We start from the raw sequence: 22,922 nt of genomic DNA on the forward strand, positions 1-22,922 counted from the left end.
AACCCCGCTGTGGGGTCTGCAGGATAGGCTGTGGGCTTGGACGCAGCGGGCTGAAAACTGGAGTGGTTAAGGAACACACTCCTCGTCCTGTTAAAGGTATACTGATGCCTTTCTGCCAGCGGGGAATACTCCTCTGATCAGGCGGATGGAGGTCCAGTACAAGAATAATGGACGCAATCCAATCATTCGCATCTGCGTCACGTACGGACGGATCCGTCCGTGCCCGTGGTAGAGACATCCTCCTCGTCCAGTGAGTCAGCTCGAAATCGGAGCTGCGGGACGGGGAGGACAGGAGACCCTGCGTCTCCCTGTCAGGAGGACGGGGTCTGAGCCCAGAAGGAGAGTCCCTTGTGAGCTTTGCTGAGCGAAGCAGAAAACGCCCTGAGAAGGGGGCTGCATGCTCAGCAGATGCCGGGACAGCCGACTCCTGGGAATAGGATTCCCACGGGGGTCAGCCACCGAAACCGGAGCAGCTGGAGGGACCATTAATGAGCCCCCGGCCACAGTGGTTATGAGCTCGGTATAGCCGTACGAGACTACCTGCAGTGGATAATAAAAAACAGCCTGCAGCCTCGCTCTGTGAGACATGCTGCAGAGGTGGGGGCTCTGTCTAGAATGTCTAGAATACCCATCCACCACATAAGAACCATTACAGTGTGCCGGTTCAGGCAATATGAGGTTACATGCAGAACATGTAGTGTACAGCCTTGGAGCTTTGCTACTAGAGTGAGACATGCTGCTGAGGAGGAGGTTCTATGATAAAGAATTAACTCCTTCAGAATGCCCTGAAAGTGTATAAAAGTGCACAACCAGAGGTTGTGACTTATCAGGCCGCTATTATGAGTGCCATCCGAATTCCAAGCCTGGACCCCCAGCCAGTATTCACTCCCTCTGCTGCAGAGCAGCCAGCGCCGACCAGTGTACTAAGACGCTGAGAAAATGGCGCCAGAGTGAGGGGGGGGGGGGGGGTCGGGGGTTAACCCAGGAGCGGGAATCGGAGGGCGAAGGAGATGTACAGGGGAGGGAATCATCTCCTCAAAAAGGAGCGTCCTCCCCTGTGCAGAGCGGCCGGCGGGCGGCGCTGCAGTGTCCCCCTGCATGACTGACATGCAGGGGAACGAAACGAAACTAAGCCGCGGCTGAAGCCGGGGCCTAGAGTTATGCATGCGGCCGAGAATCAGGCATCGTCGGCGCGGTTCTCAGTAAAAACCGTGGAACCGGCCGGAAACACAGTAAAAAAGCAGCATTATCAAGCAATCACTGTCCCCCACAATAAAAGTGCCCCACAATGCAGAAGGACCCTCTGAATAAACGTCTCTATACTTAGCTTTGAGACGCAGGGCCCAGTCCCTGTGGGGTGGGGGTCAGTGCTCCGTCCAGCAGGGTCCTGCACAAGGGCTGCGGATGGAGGCCGGTCTCCTGCAAGGCAGTGAGAACCGTGTTGGCTCCAACTTCAAGCCAGAGCCCCTAAGGGATGGTGAAGGAGCGCGGCATGAAGGGCTCCTGCCCTGAAGTCAACCTTAACAGCACCGCCGCCAGGGGGGTGAGAAGGGACATGCCGGGAGTCCAGTGGACCCGCTTTTCTTCCAAATCTTTAGAAAAAATGAAAAATCAAAAAAGGATGCATGCGTGTGTGTGATCCTCCTGAAAAAAGCAAGAAACTGGCTAGATCTGGCTAGCAGGGGGTGTATATGCTAGGAGGGAGGAGCTACACGTTTTTGAGTGTAGTAACTTTGTGTGTCCTCCGGAGGCAGTAGCTATACACCCATGGTTTGGGTCTCCCATGGAAGGAACGATAAAGAAAAAGGAGTCAGTCGCGTTTGCAGATTGTGGCTCAGTGCGCATGTCAGCAATATGGACGGGAGCTAGACTTGCCTTTATATTGCAAAAGAAGGGAATTTTGTTTACTTACCGTAAATTCCTTTTCTTCTAGCTCTAATTGGGAGACCCAGACAATTGGGTGTATAGGCTATGCCTCCGGAGGCCGCACAAAGTATTACACTCAAAAGTGTTAAGCCCCTCCCCTTCTGCCTATACACCCCCCGTGCTCCCACGGGCTCCTCAGTTTTGGTGCAAACGCAAGAAGGAGGAAAAAGAATTATAAACTGGTTTAAAGTAACTTCAATCCGAAGGAATATCGGAGAACTGAAACCATTCAACATGAACAACATGTGTACACAAAAAAACAGGGGCGGGTGCTGGGTCTCCCAATTAGAGCTAGAAGAAAAGGAATTTACGGTAAGTAAACAAAATTCCCTTCTTCTTTGTCGCTCTATTGGGAGACCCAGACAATTGGGACGTCCAAAAGCAGTCCCTGGGTGGGTAAAATAATACCTCGTAAGAGAGCCGTAAAACGGCCCTTTCCTACGGGTGGACAACCGCCGCCTGAAGGACTCGTCTACCTAGGCTGGCATCCGCCGAAGCATAGGTATGCACCTGATAGTGTTTCGTGAAAGTGTGCAGGCTCGACCAGGTAGCCGCCTGACACACCTGCTGAGCCGCAGCCTGGTGCCTCAAAGCCCAGGACGCGCCCACGGCTCTGGTAGAATGGGCCCTCAGCTCTGATGGAACCGGAAGCCCAGCCGAACGGTAAGCTTCGATAATTGGCTCCTTGATCCACCGAGCCAGGGTTGATTTGGAAACCTGTGACCCTTTACGCTGGCCAGCGACAAGGACAAAGAGTGCATCCGAGCGGCGCAGGGGCGCCGTACGAGAAAAGTAGAGTCTGAGTGCTCTCACCAAATCTAACAAGTGCAAATCCTTTTCACATTGGTGAACTGGATGAGGATAAAAAGAAGGTAAGGAGATATCCTGATTGAGATGAAAGGAGGATACCCCCTTAGGGAGAAAATCCGGAACCGGACGTAGAACCACCTTGTCCTGGTGAAACACCAGGAAAGGGGCTTTGCACGACAATGCTGCTAGCTCAGACACTCGCCGAAGAGAAGTGACTGCTACTAGAAAAAACCACTTTCTGCGAAAGTTGTGAGAGGGAAATATCTCTCATTGGCTTGAATGGTGGTTTCTGAAGAACCATCAGAACCCCGTTTAGATCCCAGGGTTCTAACGGCCGCTTGTAAGGTGGAACGATGTGACAAACCCCCTGCAGGAACGTGCTTACCTGTGGAAGCCTGGCTAGGCGCTTCTGGAAAAACACAGAGAGCGCTGAGACTTGTCCCTTAAGGGAGCCGAGCGACAAACTCTTTTCCAGTCCAGATTGAAAGAAGGACAGAAAAGTGGGCAAGGCAAAAGGCCAGGGAGAAAAAACCCTGAGCAGAGCACCACGACAGGAAAATTTTCCACGTCCTGTGGTAGATCTTGGCGGACGTTGGTTTCCTAGCCTGTCTCATAGTGGCAATGACGTCTTGAGATAACCCTGAAGACGCTAGGGTCCAGGACTCAATGGCCACACAGTCAGGTTGAGGGCCGCAGAATTCAGATGGAAAAAACGGCCCTCGAGATAGCAAGTCTGTTTGGTCTGGTAGTGTCCACGGTCGGCCGACCGTGAGATGCCACAGATCCGGGTACCACGACCACCTTGGCCAGTCTGGAGCGACGAGGATGGCGCGGCGGCAGTCGGTCCTGATCTTGCGTAACACTCTGGGCAACAGTGCCAGCGGAGGAAACACATAAGGGAGCTGAAACTGCGACCAATCCTGAACTAAGGCGTCTGCCGCCAGAGCTCTGGGATCTTGAGACCGTGCCATGAACATTGGTACCTTGTTGTTGTGCCGGGACGCCATGAGGTCGACGTCCGGCACCCCCCAGCAGCAACAGATCTCCTGAAACACGTCCGGGTGAAGGGACCATTCCCCTGCGTCCATGCCCTGGCAACTGAAATAATCTGCTTCCCAGTTTTCCACGCCTGGGATGTGAACTGCGGATATGGTGGAAGCCGTGGCTTCCACCCACATCAAAATCCGCCGGACTTCCTGGAAGGGTTGCCGGCTGCGTGTGTCGCCTTGGTGGTTGAAGTATGCCACCGCTGTGGAATTGTCCGACTGAATTCGGATCTGCTTGCCCTCCAGCCACTGCTGGAACGCTTTCTGGGCAAGATACACTGCCCGTATGTCCAGAACGTTGATCTGAAGCGAGGACTCTTGCTGGGTCCACGTACCCTGAGCCCTGTGGTGGAGAAAAACCGCTCCCCACCCTGACAGACTCGCGTCTGTCGTGACCACTTCCCAGGATGGGGGTAGGAAGGATATCCCCTTCGATAATGAAGCGGGAAGAAGCCACCACCGAAGGGAAGCTTTGGTCGCCTGAGAGAGGGAGACGGTCCTGTCGAGGGACGTCGGCTTCCTGTCCCATTTGCGTAGGATGTCCCATTGAAGGGGACGCAGGTGAAACTGCGCGAAAGGGACTGCCTCCATTGCTGCCACCATCTTCCCCAGGAAGTGCATGAGGCGCCTCAAGGGGTGTGACTGGCCTTGAAGGAGAGATTGTACCCCTTTCTGTAGTGACTACTGCTTGATCAGCGGAAGCTTCACTATCGCTGAGAGGGTATGAAACTCCATGCCAAGATATGTCAGCGATCCATGTCCCTGAACGGTACCCGGCTCCTTCCAGCAGGCTCCATAGGAGTTGTGGATGAAGCACGGTCTCAGTGCCTGGAGACCGATAGGATCCCACTTCACCCAGAGCCCTGAGGGGGATGGGGAAGGAAAGCAGCATGTGGGCTCCAGCCTCCGTACCCGCAATGGATACCTCAACCTTAACAACACCGCCGACAAGAGTGGGGTGAGAAGGGAGCATGCTGGGGGCCCTATATGAGCCCACTTTTCTTCCAACCGACATAGTCAGCAGCTGCTGCTGACTAATCTGTGGAGCTGTGCTGTGCGTGTCTGACCTCCTTCGCACAAAGCAAAAAACTGAGGAGCCCGTGGGAGCACGGGGGGTGTATAGGCAGAAGGGGAGGGGCTTAACACTTTTGAGTGTAATACTTTGTGCGGCCTCCGGAGGCATAGCCTATACACCCAATTGTCTGGGTCTCCCAATAGAGCGACAAAGAAATAGTGCGATGTAAACTGGTTGCAATGGACCCATGAGCTCTAATAGTTTAAAATTGTTGAAATATTCCAATGTGCAAAAACTCTTAAGGGTTCTGTCCCTTTAAAACAGCAGTGAGGAGATAAAATATTTGTGAATATGGGGGGGGGGGGTCGCCAAAAGAAACACGTATTGTTTTCTGGAGGGTGGGGAGATGGAAGTTCGAGCTTCCGTGGCTGAGGGAACGTTCGATGAACCCTTCTGGATCACCAGGTCAGCCGACATTTTTGGGAAAGGTTATGTTTGGCTCCAATGATTTTTTTTTTCTACGAGCTGCTCAATCTTTCGTCTATTCTTTGATGGCTGATTCACACAAACAACGTGCGGCGATGAAGTTTTGTTTTCATTTGAGGGAAAAGAAAAAAAGAAACCTGAATTTTTTTTTATGCTACAAACAGCCTACAGAGAAGGTGCCAGGAGCAATACATGAGTTTGTGAACGGTTCCCATTCTTTACACAAGGTGAAATGTCAATGAACTTAGAATTTCATGGAGTTCTTTTTGGCAAATATTAATGGAGTAATTGAGTATGGATCGAGTTGCAGCATAAATCGAGTCCAACAGCTGTTTCTGTCCCTTTCCCCTCCCCCTCTATATTCCCTCCCCCCTTCCATTCCCACCTCCCCTCCAATTCCCCTTCCCCATCCACTTTTAGCCTACCCTTTCTTCCCTTCCTCTTCCTCCTTCTTTGTTCTTTCATCATTTTTAAGAATGCATTTTACCCCTTCCCCTGTTATTGTAAACCCCTTAAAATTTAATAAAGTATACAACAGCTGTTTCTGCTGCTTTTTTTTCCCCAAAAAAAGGAAACAAAACTTTATAGCCGATAGTTGTTCGTGTGAAGCAGTCATCACAAAAAAGGTGAAAGATTAAACAACTCATAGAAAAAAAAAATATAATAAAAAATAAATAAATAAATTACTGGAGCTAAAAACGCAACCTTCCACAACAATGTCAGGGGGTGGGGGGGGGCATACTGACTCAAACAGTGGAAGTCCGTACTACAAGTCCCCCGCCCTCCAGAACATGACTCACATTTTGGGCACTCCTTGGTTCATAGTTTTAGAGCACTGCTGGGTATTACACCTGTGCTTTGTCTGCTTTGTGCTGTAAAAGAGGATTTTGGGTACTCACCGTAAAATCTCTTTTTTGGAGTCTTCATTGAGGGACACAGCACCCCATGGTTTCTTGTGTCGCCAATGAGGCGATAAAGGAAATGAAGATTTTGGGTACTCATGGTAAAATCAGCACACTATGGTCTCCTGTGTCCCCCCAATGAAGCGATAAAGAAAAGAAGATTTTCGGTACTCACCGCAAAATCTTTTTTTGGAGCATTCATTAGGGGATATAGCATCCCATGGGCTCCTGTGTCCATCAATGAAGTGATAAAGAAAAGGACATTTTGGGTACTCACAGTAAAATAGGCACCTCGTGGTTTCCTGTGTCCCCCAATGGAGCGATAAAGGAAACAAGATTTTGGGTACTCAACATAAAATCTTTTTACTGGAGCATTTATTGGGGGACACAGCACCTCATGGTCTACTGTGTCCCCCAATGAAGCAATAAAGAAAAGAAGATTTCAGGTACTCACCGTAAAATCAGCACAGTATGGTCTCCTGTGTCCCCCAATGAAGCAATAAAGAAAAGATTTGGGGTACTGAACATAAAATCTTTTTACTGGAGCATTTATTGGGCGACACAGCACCGCATAGTCCGATGTCCCCCAATGAAGTGATAAAGAAAAGAAGATTTTGGAAACTCATGGTAAAATCAGCACGATATGATCGCCTGTGTCTCCCCCAATGAAGCTATAAAGAAAAGAAGATTTTGGGTACTTACTGCAAAATCTTATTCTTGGAGCATTCATTGGTGGACACAGCATCCCATGGTCTCCTGTGTCCGCCAATGAAGCAATAAAGAAAAGAAGATTTGGGGTACTTAACATAAAATCTTTTTATTGAAGCATTTATTGAGGGACACAGCATCCTATGGTCGTATCCCATGGTCCCCCAATGAAGTGATAAAGAAAAGGAGATTTTGGGTACTCACAGTAAAATCAGCACCGCATGGTCTCCTGTGTTCCCCAATGAAGCAATAAAGAAAATAAGATTTTGGGTACTCATCATAGAATCCCTTTCTTGGAGCCTCCATTGGGGGACACAGGAGACCATATGGTGCTATGTGCTCCAATGAATGCTCCATTTCTATTCTGAACCACTATATAATGACATACTTCAGTGAAGCAGAGCGTCCATATTTGATGGACACCGGCCCACTTGGGAGCGGCACTTACTGTAGGGGACGGGCCCTCCTGGGGATCTTTAGGCAGATCTGCTTCCAAGGTATATGAAGTAGGAAGAAGAGAGGAGGCCCTCTGCTGATTTTTATTTTTTTCACGGCTGTTTGGGAGGGAATGAATTGGAGCATTGGGTCCTGTGAACAGAAGAGACCAAGTTACTGTAGAGACTCTACATATATGGTTACTAATGCAAAAAAACAACATGGAGATTTCCCTATCCGCATGTTCCAAGCTTCTGTCCAATGATGTTATACTTTACAGCCACCAGCAGATGGCAGCAGCGTTAAAGCCTTCCATGTGTACTGCCGGTCAAAGAGGCCATTTTATCCATTTTATCGTCACTTCTGTCTAGGAAAACAGATCTGGCATCTAAGACCAAGCATGGACATGTCTAGCGCTGCTTCCACATGAGGCCTAAAGCCTGCAGCGAGCTTTCCCAATGCGGCTATAACACAAGAACAAACCTTTCTCTATGACCACTTTTCATTTCAAGTCAATGTGTCCATGAAAAAAAAAACGGAAAGCACGTGGATGCCACCCGTGTGCAATCTGAGTTTTATTTATTTTTGCATACAGGAAAAACGTGTGCCACACTGATTGATTAAAAAAATGATGAAAATTAAATCCAACTCACTGATGAAACCGGTCATTTTTTGCACAAAAAGAAAATAACATATAAATAATAATAATAATAATAATAATAATAATAATAATAATAAATAATAATACTAAAAAAAAATTAATAAAATAAATAAAATAATAATAAATAATAATAAAAATGAGGCCTAAGTAAAATGCACTGAGAAAAGATATTAAGGAGCACGCACCGTGTTCTGCATAATGCTTTTCTAGCCGTTGATCCAACATCTTACAGATTCCGTCTCCAAAGTTTTGCAGGATTTTTGCTTCCTTCCCGTTCTGAAGGGGCAGAGGATACTTCTTCAGTGAGCTGATGGCCTAGGAAGTCAAGAGGACATCGTAAGGCAGAGGTCACGGTCACGATTGTACCATAGTTATGGCAAAGGAATTAGAGAAAAAAGAGAATTTTGTTACTTACCGTAAATTCTTTTTCTTATAGTTCCGTATTGGGAGACCCAGACCATGGGTGTTTAGCTTCTGCCTCCGGAGGACACACAAAGTACTACACTCAAAAGTGTAGCTCCTCCCTCTGAGCTTATACACCCCCTGGTAGCCAGTCCTAGCCAGTTTAGTGCAAAAGCTGAAGGAGAATAGCCACCCACAAGTAGAACCGAGTAAGAACCGGAACAACCGGAGACTCTGACCACGACATCAGCCGGTGATAACACACGGAACAAGAAAATTGCCAACAGGCAACAGGGAGGGAGCTGGGTCTCCCAATACGGAACTATAAGAAAAATAATTTACGGTAAGTAAACAAAATTCTCTTTTTCTTTATCGTTCCTTTGGGAGACCCAGACCATGGGACGTTCCATAGCTGTCCCTGGGTGGGAATAAACAGAAAAAACTAAGAAGTAGGCGGAGCCTAACTTCACAAGTGGGCGACAGCCGCCTGAAGGATGCGTCTGCCCAAGCTCGCATCTGCCGAAGAATGAGCATGCACTTGGTAGTGCTTCGAAAAGGTATGCAGGCTAGTCCAAGTGGCAGCCTGACAGACTTGTTGAGCCGTAGCCTGGTGCCTAAAAACCCAAGAGGCACCGACAGCTCTGGTCGAGTGTGCTTTGATCCCCGGCGGGGGAGGCACCTGAGTACTCTGGTAGGCGTCCGAAATGGTCGATCTAATCCAACGGGCCAAGGTCGGCTTAGAAGCAGAGAGACCCTTGCGCCGCCCTGTGGTTAGCACAAAAAGAGAGCTGCACCGCCTAAGCGCAGCGGTGCGAGAAACATAGATCCGGAGAGCACGCACCAGATCTAGAGTATGCAGCGCTTACTCAAAGCGATGAACAGGGGCCGGACAGAAGGAAGGCAAGGAAATATCCTGGTTAAGGTGGAAGGGAGAGACCACCTTAGGAAGAAAGTCCGGAGTCGGACGGAGAACTACCTTGTCTTGGTGAAAAACCAAAAAAGGTGACTCCGAGGAGAGCGCAGCCAAATCAGAGACTCTCCTGAGAGAAGTTATGGCAACTAGAAAGGCCATCTTTTGAGAAAGACGATACAAAGAAACCTCCCTAAGGGGCTCGAAAGGGGGTTTCTGCAATACCGTGAGGACCAAGTTAAGGTCCCAGGGATCCAAGGGCCGCCGATAAGGCGGAATGATGTGAGACGCACCTTGCATGAAGGTGCGGACCTGAGCCAGCCGGGCGAGACGCCGCTGGAACAGCACTGATAGAACTGAGACTTGTCCCTTGAGAGAGTTGAGGGACAGTCCTAGCTGCAGACCGGACTGTAAAAAAGACAGAAGGGTCGGCAACGAGAATGGCCAAGGAGAATGGCCGGAAGAGCGACACCAGGACAGGAAAATTTTCCAAGTCCTGTGATAGATCTTGACGGAGGAAGACTTACGGGCCCGAGTCATAGTGGAGATGACTTCAGGAGGAATACCAGAAGCCGTCAAAAACCAGGACTCAAGAGCCACGCCGTCAATTTGAGTGCCGCAGAATTCGGGCGGAAAAACGGACCTTGCGAGAGCAGGTCTGGACGGTCCGGAAGATGCCACGGCATCTCCACGGACAGTTGGAGCAGGTCCGGATACCAAGCTCGCCTGGGCCAGTCCGGTGCAATGAGGATGACTCGACGGCCCTCCATTTTGACCTTGCGCAGGACTCTGGGCAAGAGAGCTAGAGGGGGAAACACGTAGGACAGACGAAACTGGGACCAGTCTTGAACCAGAGCGTCCGCGGCGAAGGCCTGAGGATCGTGGGAGCGAGTCACGTAAACTGGAACCTTGTTGTTGTGACGGGATGCCATTAGGTCCACGTCCGGAGTGCCCCACTTGCGGCAGATTGACTGAAACACTGCCGGGTGCAGGGACCACTCGCCACCGTCCACGGATTGACGGCTGAGATAAACTGCCTCCCAGTTTTCTACGTCAGGGATGTGGACTGCGGATATGCTGGACTTGGAGTCCTCCGCCCATTGAAGAATGCGTTGGACCTCCAACATTGCCAGGCGGCTGCGTGTCCCGCCTTGGTGATTGATGTAGGCAACCACTGTCGCGTTGTCTGACTGGACTCGAATGTGCCTGCCCGCCAACAGGTGGTGAAAGGCTAGGAGAGCTAGAAGCACAGCTCTGGTTTCCAGCACATTGATTGAAAGGGCTGACTCGGACGGAGTCCAAGTGCCCTGTGCTCTGTGGTGGAGATGTACCGCTCCCCAGCCGGATAGGCTGGCATCCGTGGTGAGAATCACCCAGGACGGAGTCAGGAAGGAGCGCCCTTGGGACAGGGAGAGGGGTCGAAGCCACCACTGAAGAGAGCTCCTGGTCCGTGGCGACAGAGCCACTAACCTCTGTAAGGAGGAAGGCCGCTTGTCCCAACAGCGGAGAATGTCCAGCTGCAGAGGACGCAGATGGAACTGGGCAAAGGGAACCGCCTCCATGGAGGCCACCATTTGACCCAGCACCTGCATCAGACGCCTGAGGGTATAACGGCGGGGCCTCAGGAGAGAGCGCACCGCCAACCGGAGTGACAGCTGTTTGTCTAAGGGCAACTTCACAAGTGCCGGCAAAGTCTCGAACTGCATCCCTAGGTACGTGAGACTCTGGGTCGGAGTCAGAGTGGATTTGGGAAGATTGACAATCCACCCGAATTGGGCTAGGGTGGCGAGAGTGAGCGAAACACTCCGCTGACAGTCTGCGCTGGATGGACCCTTGACCAGAAGGTCGTCCAGATAAGGAAGCACTGCTAACCCCTGGAGGTGCAGGACCGCAATCACTGCCGCCATGACCTTGGTGAATACCCGAGGGACCGTGGCTAACCCGAAGGGGAGTGCCACGAATTGGAAATGATCCTCTCCTATCGCAAAACGTAACCAACGCTGATGTGACACTGCGATTGGCACATGTAGATAGGCATCTCTGATGTCGATGGACGCCAGGAACTCCCCTTGGGTCATAGAGGCAATGACTGATCGCAGAGACTCCATGCGAAAATGCCGCACCCGGACATGCTTGTTGAGAAGCTTGAGATCCAGGATGGGCCGGAAGATACCGTCCTTTTTTGGAACTAGGAAGAGATTTGAGTAAAAACCTCTGAACCGTTCCTGAGCGGGAACTGGGACAATCACTCCGTTTGCCTGCAAGGACGCCACGGCCTGCGAGATGGCGGCGGCCTTGGAGCAGGGGGGAGTTGAGAGAAAAAAATCTGTTTGGAGGGCTGGAAGAGAATTCTATCCTGTAGCCGTGAGATATGATGTCTCTCACCCACTGATCGGAGACTTGCTTTAACCAAGCGTCGCCAAAGTGGGAGAGCCTGCCACCGACTAAGGACGTGGCTGGAGCGGGCCGAGAGTCATGAGGAAGCTGCCTTAGTGGCAGAACCTCCTGCGGTCTTCTGCGGACGCGCTTTTGGGCGCCAGTTGGATTTCTGATCCTTGGCTGAGTTAGCGGACGAGGCGGAAGGCTTAGAGGATGACCAGTTGGAGGAACGAAAGGAACGAAACCTCGATTGATTCTTACCCTGGGCGGGTTTCCTGGTCTTGGTTTGTGGCATAGAAGTACTCTTCCCGCCAGTAGCTTCTTTAATGATTTCATCCAGCTGTTCACCAAACAACCGTGAACCAGCAAAAGGGAGCCCAGCAAGAAACTTCTTGGAAGAAGCATCTGCCTTCCACTCTCGAAGCCACAAAATCCTGCGGAAAACAAGAGAATTAGCTGAAGCCACCGCAGTGCGGTGAGCAGCCTATAGCATGGCAGACATGGCATAGGATGAAAAAGCTGAAGCCTGAGCAGTTAAGGTAACCATCTCAGGCATAGATTTCTTGGTGAGGGAATGCATCTCCTCTAGAGAAGCAGAGATGGCTTTGAGAGCCCACACTGCTGCAAAAGTCGGGGAAAACGCGGTCCCCGCAGCTTCATACACAGATTTGTCCAGAAGGTCAATCTGACGGTCAGTGGAATCCTTAAGTGAGGTGCCGTCAGCCACCGACACAACGGTCCGGGCTGATAGAATAGACACCGGAGGGTCTACCTTTGGGGAGTGTAACCACTCCTTGACCACCTCAGGTGGAAATGGAAACCGGTCATCAGAACCACGCTTTGGAAAGCGTTTGTCAGGGCAGGCCCTGGGTTTGGTCACAGCGGTCTGAAAACTGGAGTGGTTAAAGAACACACTCTTCACTCTCTTAGGCGAGGTAAACTGATGTTTTTCTGCCAAAGAGAGTTGCTCCTCTGACACTGGCGGATTGAGATCCAGCACAGAATTAATAGAAGCAATCAAATCACTAAGGTCTGAGTCACCCTCAGAGAAATCGATGGGATACATATCCTCCGAGCCCCCAGTGAGGGCATCCACCTCATCTTGAGAGTCAGCTCTAGAGACAGACCCGTGGGATGGGGAGGAAACCCTGCGCCTTCTCTTAGAAGGACGGGGTCTGGGATCAGATGATAAATCCTCCGTGAGCTCCGATGGACGCAGGTCAGAGGATAGGAGTCCTCTGTCAAGAGTATTAGAGGCACCCTGTGAGGGGGGCTGATGCATATTCATCAAAGTCCTGGACAAAAGCCCCATGGACTCAGCAAATGACTGGGATATGGACCTAGAAAAGGACTCTACCCAGGCCGGGGGTTCAATCACAGGTGCAGCAGCAGCAGCCTGAGAGACCACTGGGGGTGAGACTCCAGGTTGTGGCACCACCAAGTTAGAGCAGACATCACAATGTGGATAGGTGTTCGGCTCAGGCAGCAGGAGCTTACATGCAGTGCATGCAGAATAAAGCTTTGGAGCCTTGCTCCTTGTGTGAGATATGCTGCTGGAGTGGGGGCTTTGCAGAGAATGAACCCCAGGGAGAATATACAGAGGTCCACAACCGGAGACCGGCTGTGGCTTACCAGACCGCTGAGCGCGGTGTTGTGTGCCCTCCAGATCCCGAAGCCCGGTCCCCCAGTGCGCAGCACCTCAGCAGAGATGCAGAATGCAGGATGTCCCAGAGCAGAGTGAACTCTGCCTGAGAAGAGGGCGTTCCTATAAAAGAGCGGGAACTGGAGGGCTATAGAGACCTGCAGGGAAGGAGGGACGCCCCAGCAGTGGGGAGTGTCCCTCCACTGTGTAGAACAGCCGCCGGGAGGAGCCGAACCTGTCCCTCTGCATGAGTGACATGCGAGGGCAGGAAAATGAAACTAGGCCTCCGGCGAAGCCGGGGCCTAAATTTAAGCGGCGAGGCCGACAAGCAGGCACCATCGACGCGGTTCTCAGGCAAAAGCTAGAGAACCCGCCAGAAAAGTTAAAACAATCACATACAGCATACTCTCCCCTTACAATAAAGAACCGGGACCCCCCAACATAAACGTCTCAGGTACTTAGCTGCTGAGACGCAGGGCCATGTCCCTGGGGATGATAGCTCCGGTCCAACAGAATCCTCAAGGGGCTGTGGATGGAGACCGGACTCCTGCCAGGCATGGAGACCGTGCTGGCTCCCACTTCAAGCCAGAGCCCAGAAGGGATGGTGAAGGAGCGCGGCATGTAAGGCTGCAGCCTTGTAAATCAACCTTAACAACACCGCCGACACAGTGGGGTGAGAAGGGACATGCCGGGAGTCCAGACATGGACCCGCTTTTCTTCAAACTCTTTCCAAAAGTCAAACAATCAGATGAGAATGCATGTGTGGATGTATGCCTCCTGAGACAAAGCAATAAACTGGCTAGGACTGCCTACCAAGGGGTGTATAAGCTCAGAGGGAGGAGCTACACTTTTAAGTGTAGTACTTTGTGTGTCCTCCGGAGGCAGAAGCTAAAACACCCATGGTCTGGGTCTCCCAAAGGAACGATAAAGAAATATATGTCTTAGGCTACTTTCACACATCAGTTTTTTCCCATCAGGTACAATCCGGAAAAAAACGGGTAAACCGGATCCGGTATCGCATCCGGTTTATCCCCATAGACTTGCATTGTAACCGGATTGTACCTGATGGCTTTGCGGTGCATCCGTTTTTTTCCGGATGCGGCAAAATTAATAAATGCGGCGGCCGGATAGAACGTTCCCTGCAACGTTTTTTGCTCCGGCAAAAAAAACCGCATCGCGCCGCATCCGGCCGCTGCGGCGCATTTTCAATGCATGCCTATGGATGCCGGATGCGGCGCGATGCGGAAAAAAACGCATCCGGCCGCCGCATGCGGTTTTTTCCACTGCGCATGCTCAGTAGCGTGCCGCAACCGGAAAAAACCGGACCGGCCGCATGTAAAAACTTATGCAAAGGATGCGGTGTTTTCACCGCATCCGTTGCATAGGTTTCACAGCCGGATTGAGCCGCACGGCTCAAACCAGATGTGTGAAAGTAGCCTAACGCTAACGATCCCCCTCCACCGCAACAAAACACAAGAGGGGCACATTGACATGAAAACTTGCAGTTCTCTCATTTACATCAGATTGGTAAATTAACAGGCGACCCATATGAGGGGCAGACTTTGCATTTGGCTGCAGTTTTTCAGCAACATGAAAACTGCAGGGTTCACATGTGACATAATGTGACGGAGACTTATTTTGTCAGTACTTTCTCCTAGGGCGGTATTCCCTAAAGGCCGCTTTACACGCTGCGACATCGCTAGCATTTGCTGGCGATGTCGAGCGCGATAGCACCTGACCCAGTCGTACGGACGATATGTGGTGATCGCTGCCGTAGCGAACATTATCGCTATGGCAGCGTCACACGCACATACCTGTTCAGCGACGTCGCTGTGACCGCCGAACAATCCCGCCTTTAAGGGGGAGGTGCGTTCGGCGTCACCGCGACGTCACTAAGTGGCCGGCCAATAGAAGTGGAGGGGCGGAGATGAGCGGGACGTAACATCCCGCCCACCTCCTTCCTTCCGCATTGCCGGAGGACGCAGGTAAGGAGAGGTTCTTGTTCCTGCGGTGTCACACACAGCGACGTGTGCTGCCGCAGGAACGAGAAACAACATCGTACCTGCAGCTGCAACGATATTTGAGAAGGGACCCCCATGTCACCGAATAGCGATTTTGAATGTTTTTGCAACGATTCAAAATCGCTCATAGGTGTCACACGCAACAACATCGCTAACGCGGCCGGATGTGCGTCACAAATTCCGTGACCCCAACGACATCGCTTTAGCGTAAAGCGGCCCTAAGACGCTGCATGTTTTGGCAGGAAAAATGCAGCAGAAAGAAAAAAGCAAAGTTTTTCATGTTTTTTAATCATGGCGATCGCGGGGGTTCAGACACTGTACCCCCGCAATCGCCGCCGGGTCTCCGGCTGATCTTATAGCTGGGACCCGGCTTTCACTGCCAGGTGCGGTAACTACACTGCTCCTGATAGTTTAATCCCCTGAATGCTGTGTGTTCATAGTTTTAGAGCACTGCTGGGTATTACACCTGTGCTGTGGCTGCTTTGTGCTGTAAAAGAAGATTTTGGGTACTCACCGTAAAAATCTCTTTTTTGGAGTCTTCATTGAGGGGCACAGCACCCTATGGTTTCAAAGAATTCAGGAGGCAGGGAGAGGAATCAATTACTTCTCCTTAGCAATCACAGGGACCTGATCACTGTCATGGCATCCCTGGGTCATCACCATGATGGCCTCGGGTTACTGAGCTATGGAGAGCCTCACAGACCATGCTGTATGTATAGTGTGAGAGGCGAACTGTCAGTGCTGTGAGGGCAGCAATGACAGATGTAATCCACTGCAGTGATCAAACACTGTAGTGGATTATATCCCCAGGAAATTAAGCGCTGAAAAAATTGACATGCTGCAGACCAAAATCTGCAAGGAAAGAAATCTGCAACATGTGCACAGCAATTCAGGATTTTCACTTTTCTGGCATGCGTTTTTTCCTTGCAGTATTGATTAAAATCTCCATGAAAAAAAACTCAGCGTGTGCACACTACCCTACAGTTCCAGCAAAGTGGATGGGATTTATAGAACTCTCCAGCCCACTATGCTTTTTTTTTCTTTTTTACTCAGCATAAATTGACCTGCAGTGCGTGTTTAAAATCCACAACACATCAATTTCTTTTGCGTGCAGATTTTCACCATACAATTATATTAGATGTGGAAAGTCTGCAGGTAATAAAACACATGTGTGTTTTTAGTGCACTTGCCATAGAAGAAACACTAAAAAACAAAACAAAAAAAACCAAAACATCTCTAATCTGCACACAACTGTATCAATAAACATTTGTTAAAGCAAAATAGCTGATACAATTAAAGCAGCTTTATTTAAAACATAATATACCAAAAAGAGACAAAAACGCATCTAAAAAAAAATAATACAAAAAATGCAAGCTAACTAATTTATGTAATGGGTGCAGAAAATCTGCAACGTCAAAGTCTCAGCTTTTTTTTTTCTTTTCCTTTGCACCTGCTGTTGTGTGTTGTTTGCACATTCATCTTGCTCTTTTGTTTTTATTGACTTGTTTTGTAATATCTGTAGTACAATTTGTTTTCTCAAAAGGAAGTTACTCTTTGCAACAATTTTGTATTCATTCAACATTTCTTTACTGCTTTTTTGCAATGTGAACACTTCCAGGTCATGTAGATTTTACAATTTTATAGCAATGAAATAAAAGTATGATTTATTTTCCTTTTCTGCTGCTCGGTGCACATTGTGTTGTGTATGGGCGTTTACCTGTCATCAGGCGTCTTCCCATCGTAGCGGCACCTGCTCAGTCTTACCTTTCCCTGTAGTGCTCTGCTGGGGTCAACACTTATCTCACTCAGTTAATATCCATCTGTCATAAGAAACACCCAGATTTTCCCATAGCTGTAACCTGTGCTCAGTTGGCCAAGCAGCCTCCTGATCAGCCAGGATATAAAGGAAACTTCTGAATGGGGTGTGCAAGAAATTAATGCATAGGCTGCAGAAACACTCAGACATGTCTTCAATAAATCCGCCTCATCGGAGCTGACGCTGCACGGTGAAATCTGCTGCATCGGAGCTGACGCTGCACGGTGAAATCTGCTGCATCGGAGCTGATGCTGCACGGTGAAATCTGCTGCATCGGAGCTGACGCTGCACGGTGAAATCTGCTGCATCGGAGCTGACGCTGCATGGTGAAATCTGCTGCATCGGAGCTGACGCTGCATGGTGAAATCTGCTGCATCGGAGCTGATGCTGCACGGTGAAATCTGCTGCATCGGAGCTGACGCTGCACGGTGAAATCTGCTGCATCGGAGCTGACGCTGCATGGTGAAATCTGCTGCATCGGAGCTGACGCTGCATGGTGAAATCTGCTGCATCGGAGCTGACGCTGCATGGTGAAATCTGCTGCATCGGAGCTGACGCTGCACGGTGAAATCTGCTGCATCGGAGCTGATGCTGCACGGTGAAATCTGCTGCATCGGAGCTGACGCTGCACGGTGAAATCTGCTGCATCGGAGCTGACGCTGCATGGTGAAATCTGCTGCATCGGAGCTGACGCTGCACGGTGAAATCTGCTGCATCGGAGCTGACGCTGCAGGGTGAAATCTGCTGCATCGGAGCTGACGCTGCACGGTGAAATCTGCTGCATCGGATCTGACGCTGCACGGTGAAATCTGCTGCATCGGAGCTGACGCTGCACGATGAAATCCGCCTCGTCGGAGCTGAGGCTTCACGGTGAAGTCTACTGCATCGAAGCTGACGCTGCACGGTGAAACAGGCCAGCAATTTCGGAGTGCACATCACATGTAGAAGAATCTTGAAACTAGAAACCTGCTTTATTGGTTACTTTGCAAATCTAATATTGATCTGTACTAGTGTACTAGCACTATCAAGGGCGAATATTAAGGACATGTACTGTCAGAGTAAAAATGGGACAGCGCACTGGCAATGTCTTCCGTATATCGGATGAAACTCCCCCCTTTGTCTATGGATGAATGATGCAAATCATCCTAAGTTTTCATATACTTCTTAACCAGGCCTTATTCACACCGGGTTTGTCATCTGGCCAAGTTGTGAAGGGTTACTTAACAGGAATCGTCTTACCTTTTGATACACAAATTGTGTTTTGAGCCCTTTCTCCGCAGCAGAGTCTCTCCACTCGGTCAGCCATTTCAGAAACAAAGGGTTTGGGCACGGAGGCAGGGGCCGCTTACGCCCAAATGTCACCGGGCCAGGCATCCTCTTCTGTCTTCCAGTGTCAGCTGGATATCCAAACTACCATATTTCCTGAGAAGAGATTGACACATGTTATATTAATCAGCAAACGGATCTATACAAAACACTGCTGCGTTTCTGGAGCTGAAACTCTCTAAAATCCTCATCAAAAAACTCAAAACTCGGAGTTTCTGCTCCTAAATTCTCAGCAAAAAACACACTCTTTTGGATTAGTTTTTTAGAGCAAAAACTAGACATTTTTAAGAAGCTTTTAGTTTGATTTTGAAGAGTTTCTGCTGCAAAAATTAAAAGATTCAGTTTTGAGTTGGATTTTGGAGAGTTTCTTTTCTAAAAACTTAGCTAAGGCTATGTGCCCACGCTGCAGATTTACCGTGGATTCTGCTGCAGAAAATGTGTCTAACACTTCTGCAGTCATTCCCCAGCAAAACCTATGGGTATAAAAAATGTTATGCGCACGCTGCAGTTTTTTTTATACCTGTGGATTTACCCACGGATAATCCACTGCGGAATTAATGTGCATGTCGCTTCTTTTCCGCAGGTACCTGCGGTTTTACCATTAATTATTGGTAAAAACCCACAGGGACCAACCTGCGGGAAAACCGCAGAAATTCCACAGCAATTCCGCGGCAAATCCGCAACATCCCAGGGTAAAACCGCATGCAGAATTTGCATGCGGATTTCTGCCGCAGGTGCGGGATTCTTGAAGAGACCCATAATTTTCTAAAGAAAATTACATTTTCTAGTGTGCACATGGCCCTAAGAAGTTTTTAGTTTGATTTTGTACAGTTTCTGCTGCAAAATCTCAGCCAAAAGATTCAGCTTTGAGTTGGATTTTGGAGAGTTTCTGCTCTAAAAACTTAGCTAAAGATTCATTGTGAACCCACCTTTGGGGTATGTGCACACTGCCTTTTTCTCAGCACTTTACAGGCGGAAAAGCTGTTGCGTGTACATACCCCAATTGTGTGCTTACACTGAATCTTTTTGCTGACTTTTTTGGAGTGGAAACCGAATGGAAATTCCACATTTTTTAGGGCAATTTTAGAGCTTCCGATTCAGTTCCTCGTCCAAAACACCCTGAGGTTATGTGCACACGTCGTCTTTCAGAAGTTGGTGCACAATTTTTGCTGCGGGAAGACACTTCTTAATGTTTTAGCACTGCGTCAGGAATCGATCTCCGTTTTACTATTGGTAAGGAGCTCTTTATTATCCCAGTAATTGCAGAGCAGAGCGGCTGTGACCTCCGGCAGGCGGACGCCGCAGAGGATCCATGTGTGGAAGCCATCCCGTGGTCCTCCTCGGATGGAGTTGGCGGCCTCCCATGTATTTCCTCAGCCGCGGCCGGCTACATCTCCACACTCACATTCCTGACATGGACATGTTGCTGCGTTAAAATAACACATTCTTCAGCAAATATCTTCCTTTTTTTTCCCTAACAGCATAAAAATAACTTCTGCCTTTCTGTGCTGTGAACGGCATTTTGGCAACTCCACAGAAGAGCTGATCTCTAGGTCTTTTGGGGGGGGGGAAAAGGCACATCCCATGTAATTTGTAGGATTCAGGCTCTGCAGGCGTCTGATGGTCCAGAAGTCATGATAATCCCACCTAATCCAGTCCAGCAAATAGTAATGGGGTCTAATTAGATAATTGAGGGTATTAAATACTGAATAGTCATCAGATCCTTAGACCTTTTTACACACCTGTGCATTAAACGCAAGGGTGTGACGGTCCATGGGAAAGGTACATAAGCCCATCCATGTGTTCATGTTTGTGTTCTACGTGTGCTATCCGTGTGAAATCCGGATAGCACACAAACAGCATAAACTGGTATACTTACCGGTCTCCAGCACTGCTGTCTCCGGCGCTGATGTCACTTCCTGGTCAGTGCAGTGAATATTAATGAGGCGTAATGAGCGGGACCCAGAAGCAACAGCAGTGCCGAAGACAGGTAAGTATAATTTTTTATTTTTTTTAAGGGACAGGTGTTTTCTCCAGTATGTGTCACACGGATCACATCAGTGTGCGGTCCATGTGACACCCTTGTTGCAGGCAGAAAATAGACATGCCGCCATGTGAAGCACACAGATATGTGTGTGCTCCACATGGACACATGGTTGGTGTGAAAACAGATGTGTGCGCAAGCCCATTGATTATAATGGGTCTACGTGTGTCCGTGTCTCTAGTATATGTGGAAATGGACACCACACGTACTGGAGACACGGATGTGTGAAGGAGGCATTAGACAGTACAGCATAATCAGTTACAAAGGGTCCGCTCCCACTGTGGCCGATATGGATATTTTCCTTAGGGCTCTGAGTGCGATCTGACAAAAGATCGGATTCCACTCGGACAAATGTTATTCTATGGGGTTGTGCACAAGTCCTAGTTTTTTCCTCGGAGAGAGTCTGTCAATATATGCGTGGAAAAAAAAAATCAGACCACACTCAAATGACATCCAATTTTCGAGGACACACAATGAAGAAGACGAAGAATTTTTTATATGCTATCTTCTCCACATCGGATCACACTCTGATTAGCATGATCAGACTGATTTTCTAGGATGAGAGAAAAATGGAGGTGCAACCACCCCCCCCCCCCCGGCCTGAGCATGTCATCAGACTGTTAAGGGGTCAACACTCGCCCCCCTCACCAATCAGTCTATACCAGCTCCAGCAATTGAATGTAAACAGTGTACAGAATCAAAACAGCATTGTTGGGTGGGGGGAGCGCCGGATGTTGGACCCCATCGATCTGATAGTGATGTCCTACCCATATTGAAGTAGTGGACAATCCCTTTAACTAATGGCTTTATATGCAGCTCCCTAGTACAGACCAGATTGGACTTACATTATGTAAGACGTTGCTCTCTCTCCCTGAGGAATCCATTTGATGTGATGATCATTTACCCCAGCGAAACGCGCGTCGGAGCGTCTGGGGGCCTTCTTCTCTATGGGGACAGCCTGACTGCTCTGGCCTAACTTGCAGCATACTTTTGCACTGGCCACTTTAAACCTTGGTACGTACCAGGTGGTGGCAATGGGGTGTATCATCAAACATTCACAAGTGGGGATTTTATGGACACATTTGTGGTTATTATTATTATTATTTATTATTATAGCGCCATTTATTCCATGGCGCTTTACAAGTTAGCTATTGATTTTGCGTGATGCACTATTTATAGTACCTGAACCTGTCTATAAGGGGTTATTATTATCAGTGATTTGTGCAACTTTAAGGGATAGGACTATCACGTATTTATCCACTAAAATAGAATAAAAAAAAGTATTTATCCACTATCCACCATGCTTTACACTGCATGTATGCCGCGATTTTCTATTGATAGACATCATTTTGAGTAAAAACTTTTCTCATACTGATTGTATGTGGTTGCCCATTGCATCTTATGCTGTAAAGGAGCCTTTTATGCATATAGTGACTTGCACTTAGGTGGGGGTTTTTTGTCCTCTTCATGTATGTTTTGAATTAGTCATTTCTAATATGTCCACTAATTATATTTTTGTAATAAATAAACTTTTATATTTTTTTGACACACTGTTTTTCTCTTGCTTATTATTACAGAGCAGGTTCAGTAGGGGCAGGGCTGCCACTAAGAATTTCAGGGCCCCTGACTGGCATAATTTTGGGGGCCCCTTGAGACTCCACCTCCATCCCTGCCTCCGCCTCCACACCTCACACACAAGCCAATAAATGAAGCGTGAACGGGCCCCTTCCTGTTGGGGCCCCGGACTAGAGTCCTGTTCGTCCCCCCCTGGTGGCAGCCCTGGTAGGGGGCAACCTTGAGGTCATAAATTAATTTAAGGAAGGGGCCACATGAGGATTGGACCCATAGGCTGAACTTAATTCAGCAGTATATTAAAAAAATTACTGTCTGGGGTTGTTCAGTAGAGGACAAGCCCTTTAAGGATGGGTTTACACATATCAATGACAGATCATAATTGATATTTATGTGCATTACTGAACTTATAAAAGCTATCCGACCCTTGCATGGGGTATGAATATGTTTTATATTAATGCCATATGCGTGGATCATGTGCACGAGACCCAAATATCTTCTCACCAGGAGCCTCGTTCAGCTTCAGAATCGCACTTTACATATTTAGTACAAGAACAGGTTCTTTACTGTAAGAGCGGTTAAACCTGCAAAAATCTCTCCTGCGAAAAAAAAAATAATGGAACAAAAGGATTAAGGAAAAAAAAACGCCAGAAAGAAGCAGACGACTGTATTATTACACGTGACAAAAGTGTGGAATCATTTCAACCCAGGAAATGTAATGGAACACACAAACGGAATATCGGCAACCGCTAAGGTTCCAAAAAGACAAAAAGAAGAAAGAACTATATAAGGTCAGTCTTTATTTTCAGGTAATCCACTCC

At 48.8% G+C, this 22,922-nt stretch overlaps 1 protein-coding gene across 3 annotated transcripts in view; it reads right to left on the bottom strand.

Annotated features, from left to right (window-relative positions):
- MUS81 (MUS81 structure-specific endonuclease subunit) overlaps positions 1–22,922 on the bottom strand; it is a 165,808-nt gene that overhangs the window by 90,342 nt on the left and 52,544 nt on the right. For all 3 annotated transcript variants that reach the window (XM_075326406.1, XM_075326408.1, XM_075326407.1), the window contains exons 3-5: positions 18,399–18,581; positions 8,175–8,304; positions 7,342–7,481 (exon numbers count right to left, since the gene is read on the bottom strand). In XM_075326406.1, coding sequence (XP_075182521.1) covers positions 7,342–7,481; positions 8,175–8,304; positions 18,399–18,533 — 405 coding nt within the window. In that variant the 5' untranslated portion in view covers positions 18,534–18,581. The remainder of the gene's footprint in view (positions 1–7,341; positions 7,482–8,174; positions 8,305–18,398; positions 18,582–22,922) is intronic.

The sequence above is a fragment of the Anomaloglossus baeobatrachus genome, chromosome 10 (assembly GCF_048569485.1).
Source record: "Anomaloglossus baeobatrachus isolate aAnoBae1 chromosome 10, aAnoBae1.hap1, whole genome shotgun sequence".
Lineage (NCBI taxonomy): Eukaryota > Metazoa > Chordata > Amphibia > Anura > Aromobatidae > Anomaloglossus > Anomaloglossus baeobatrachus.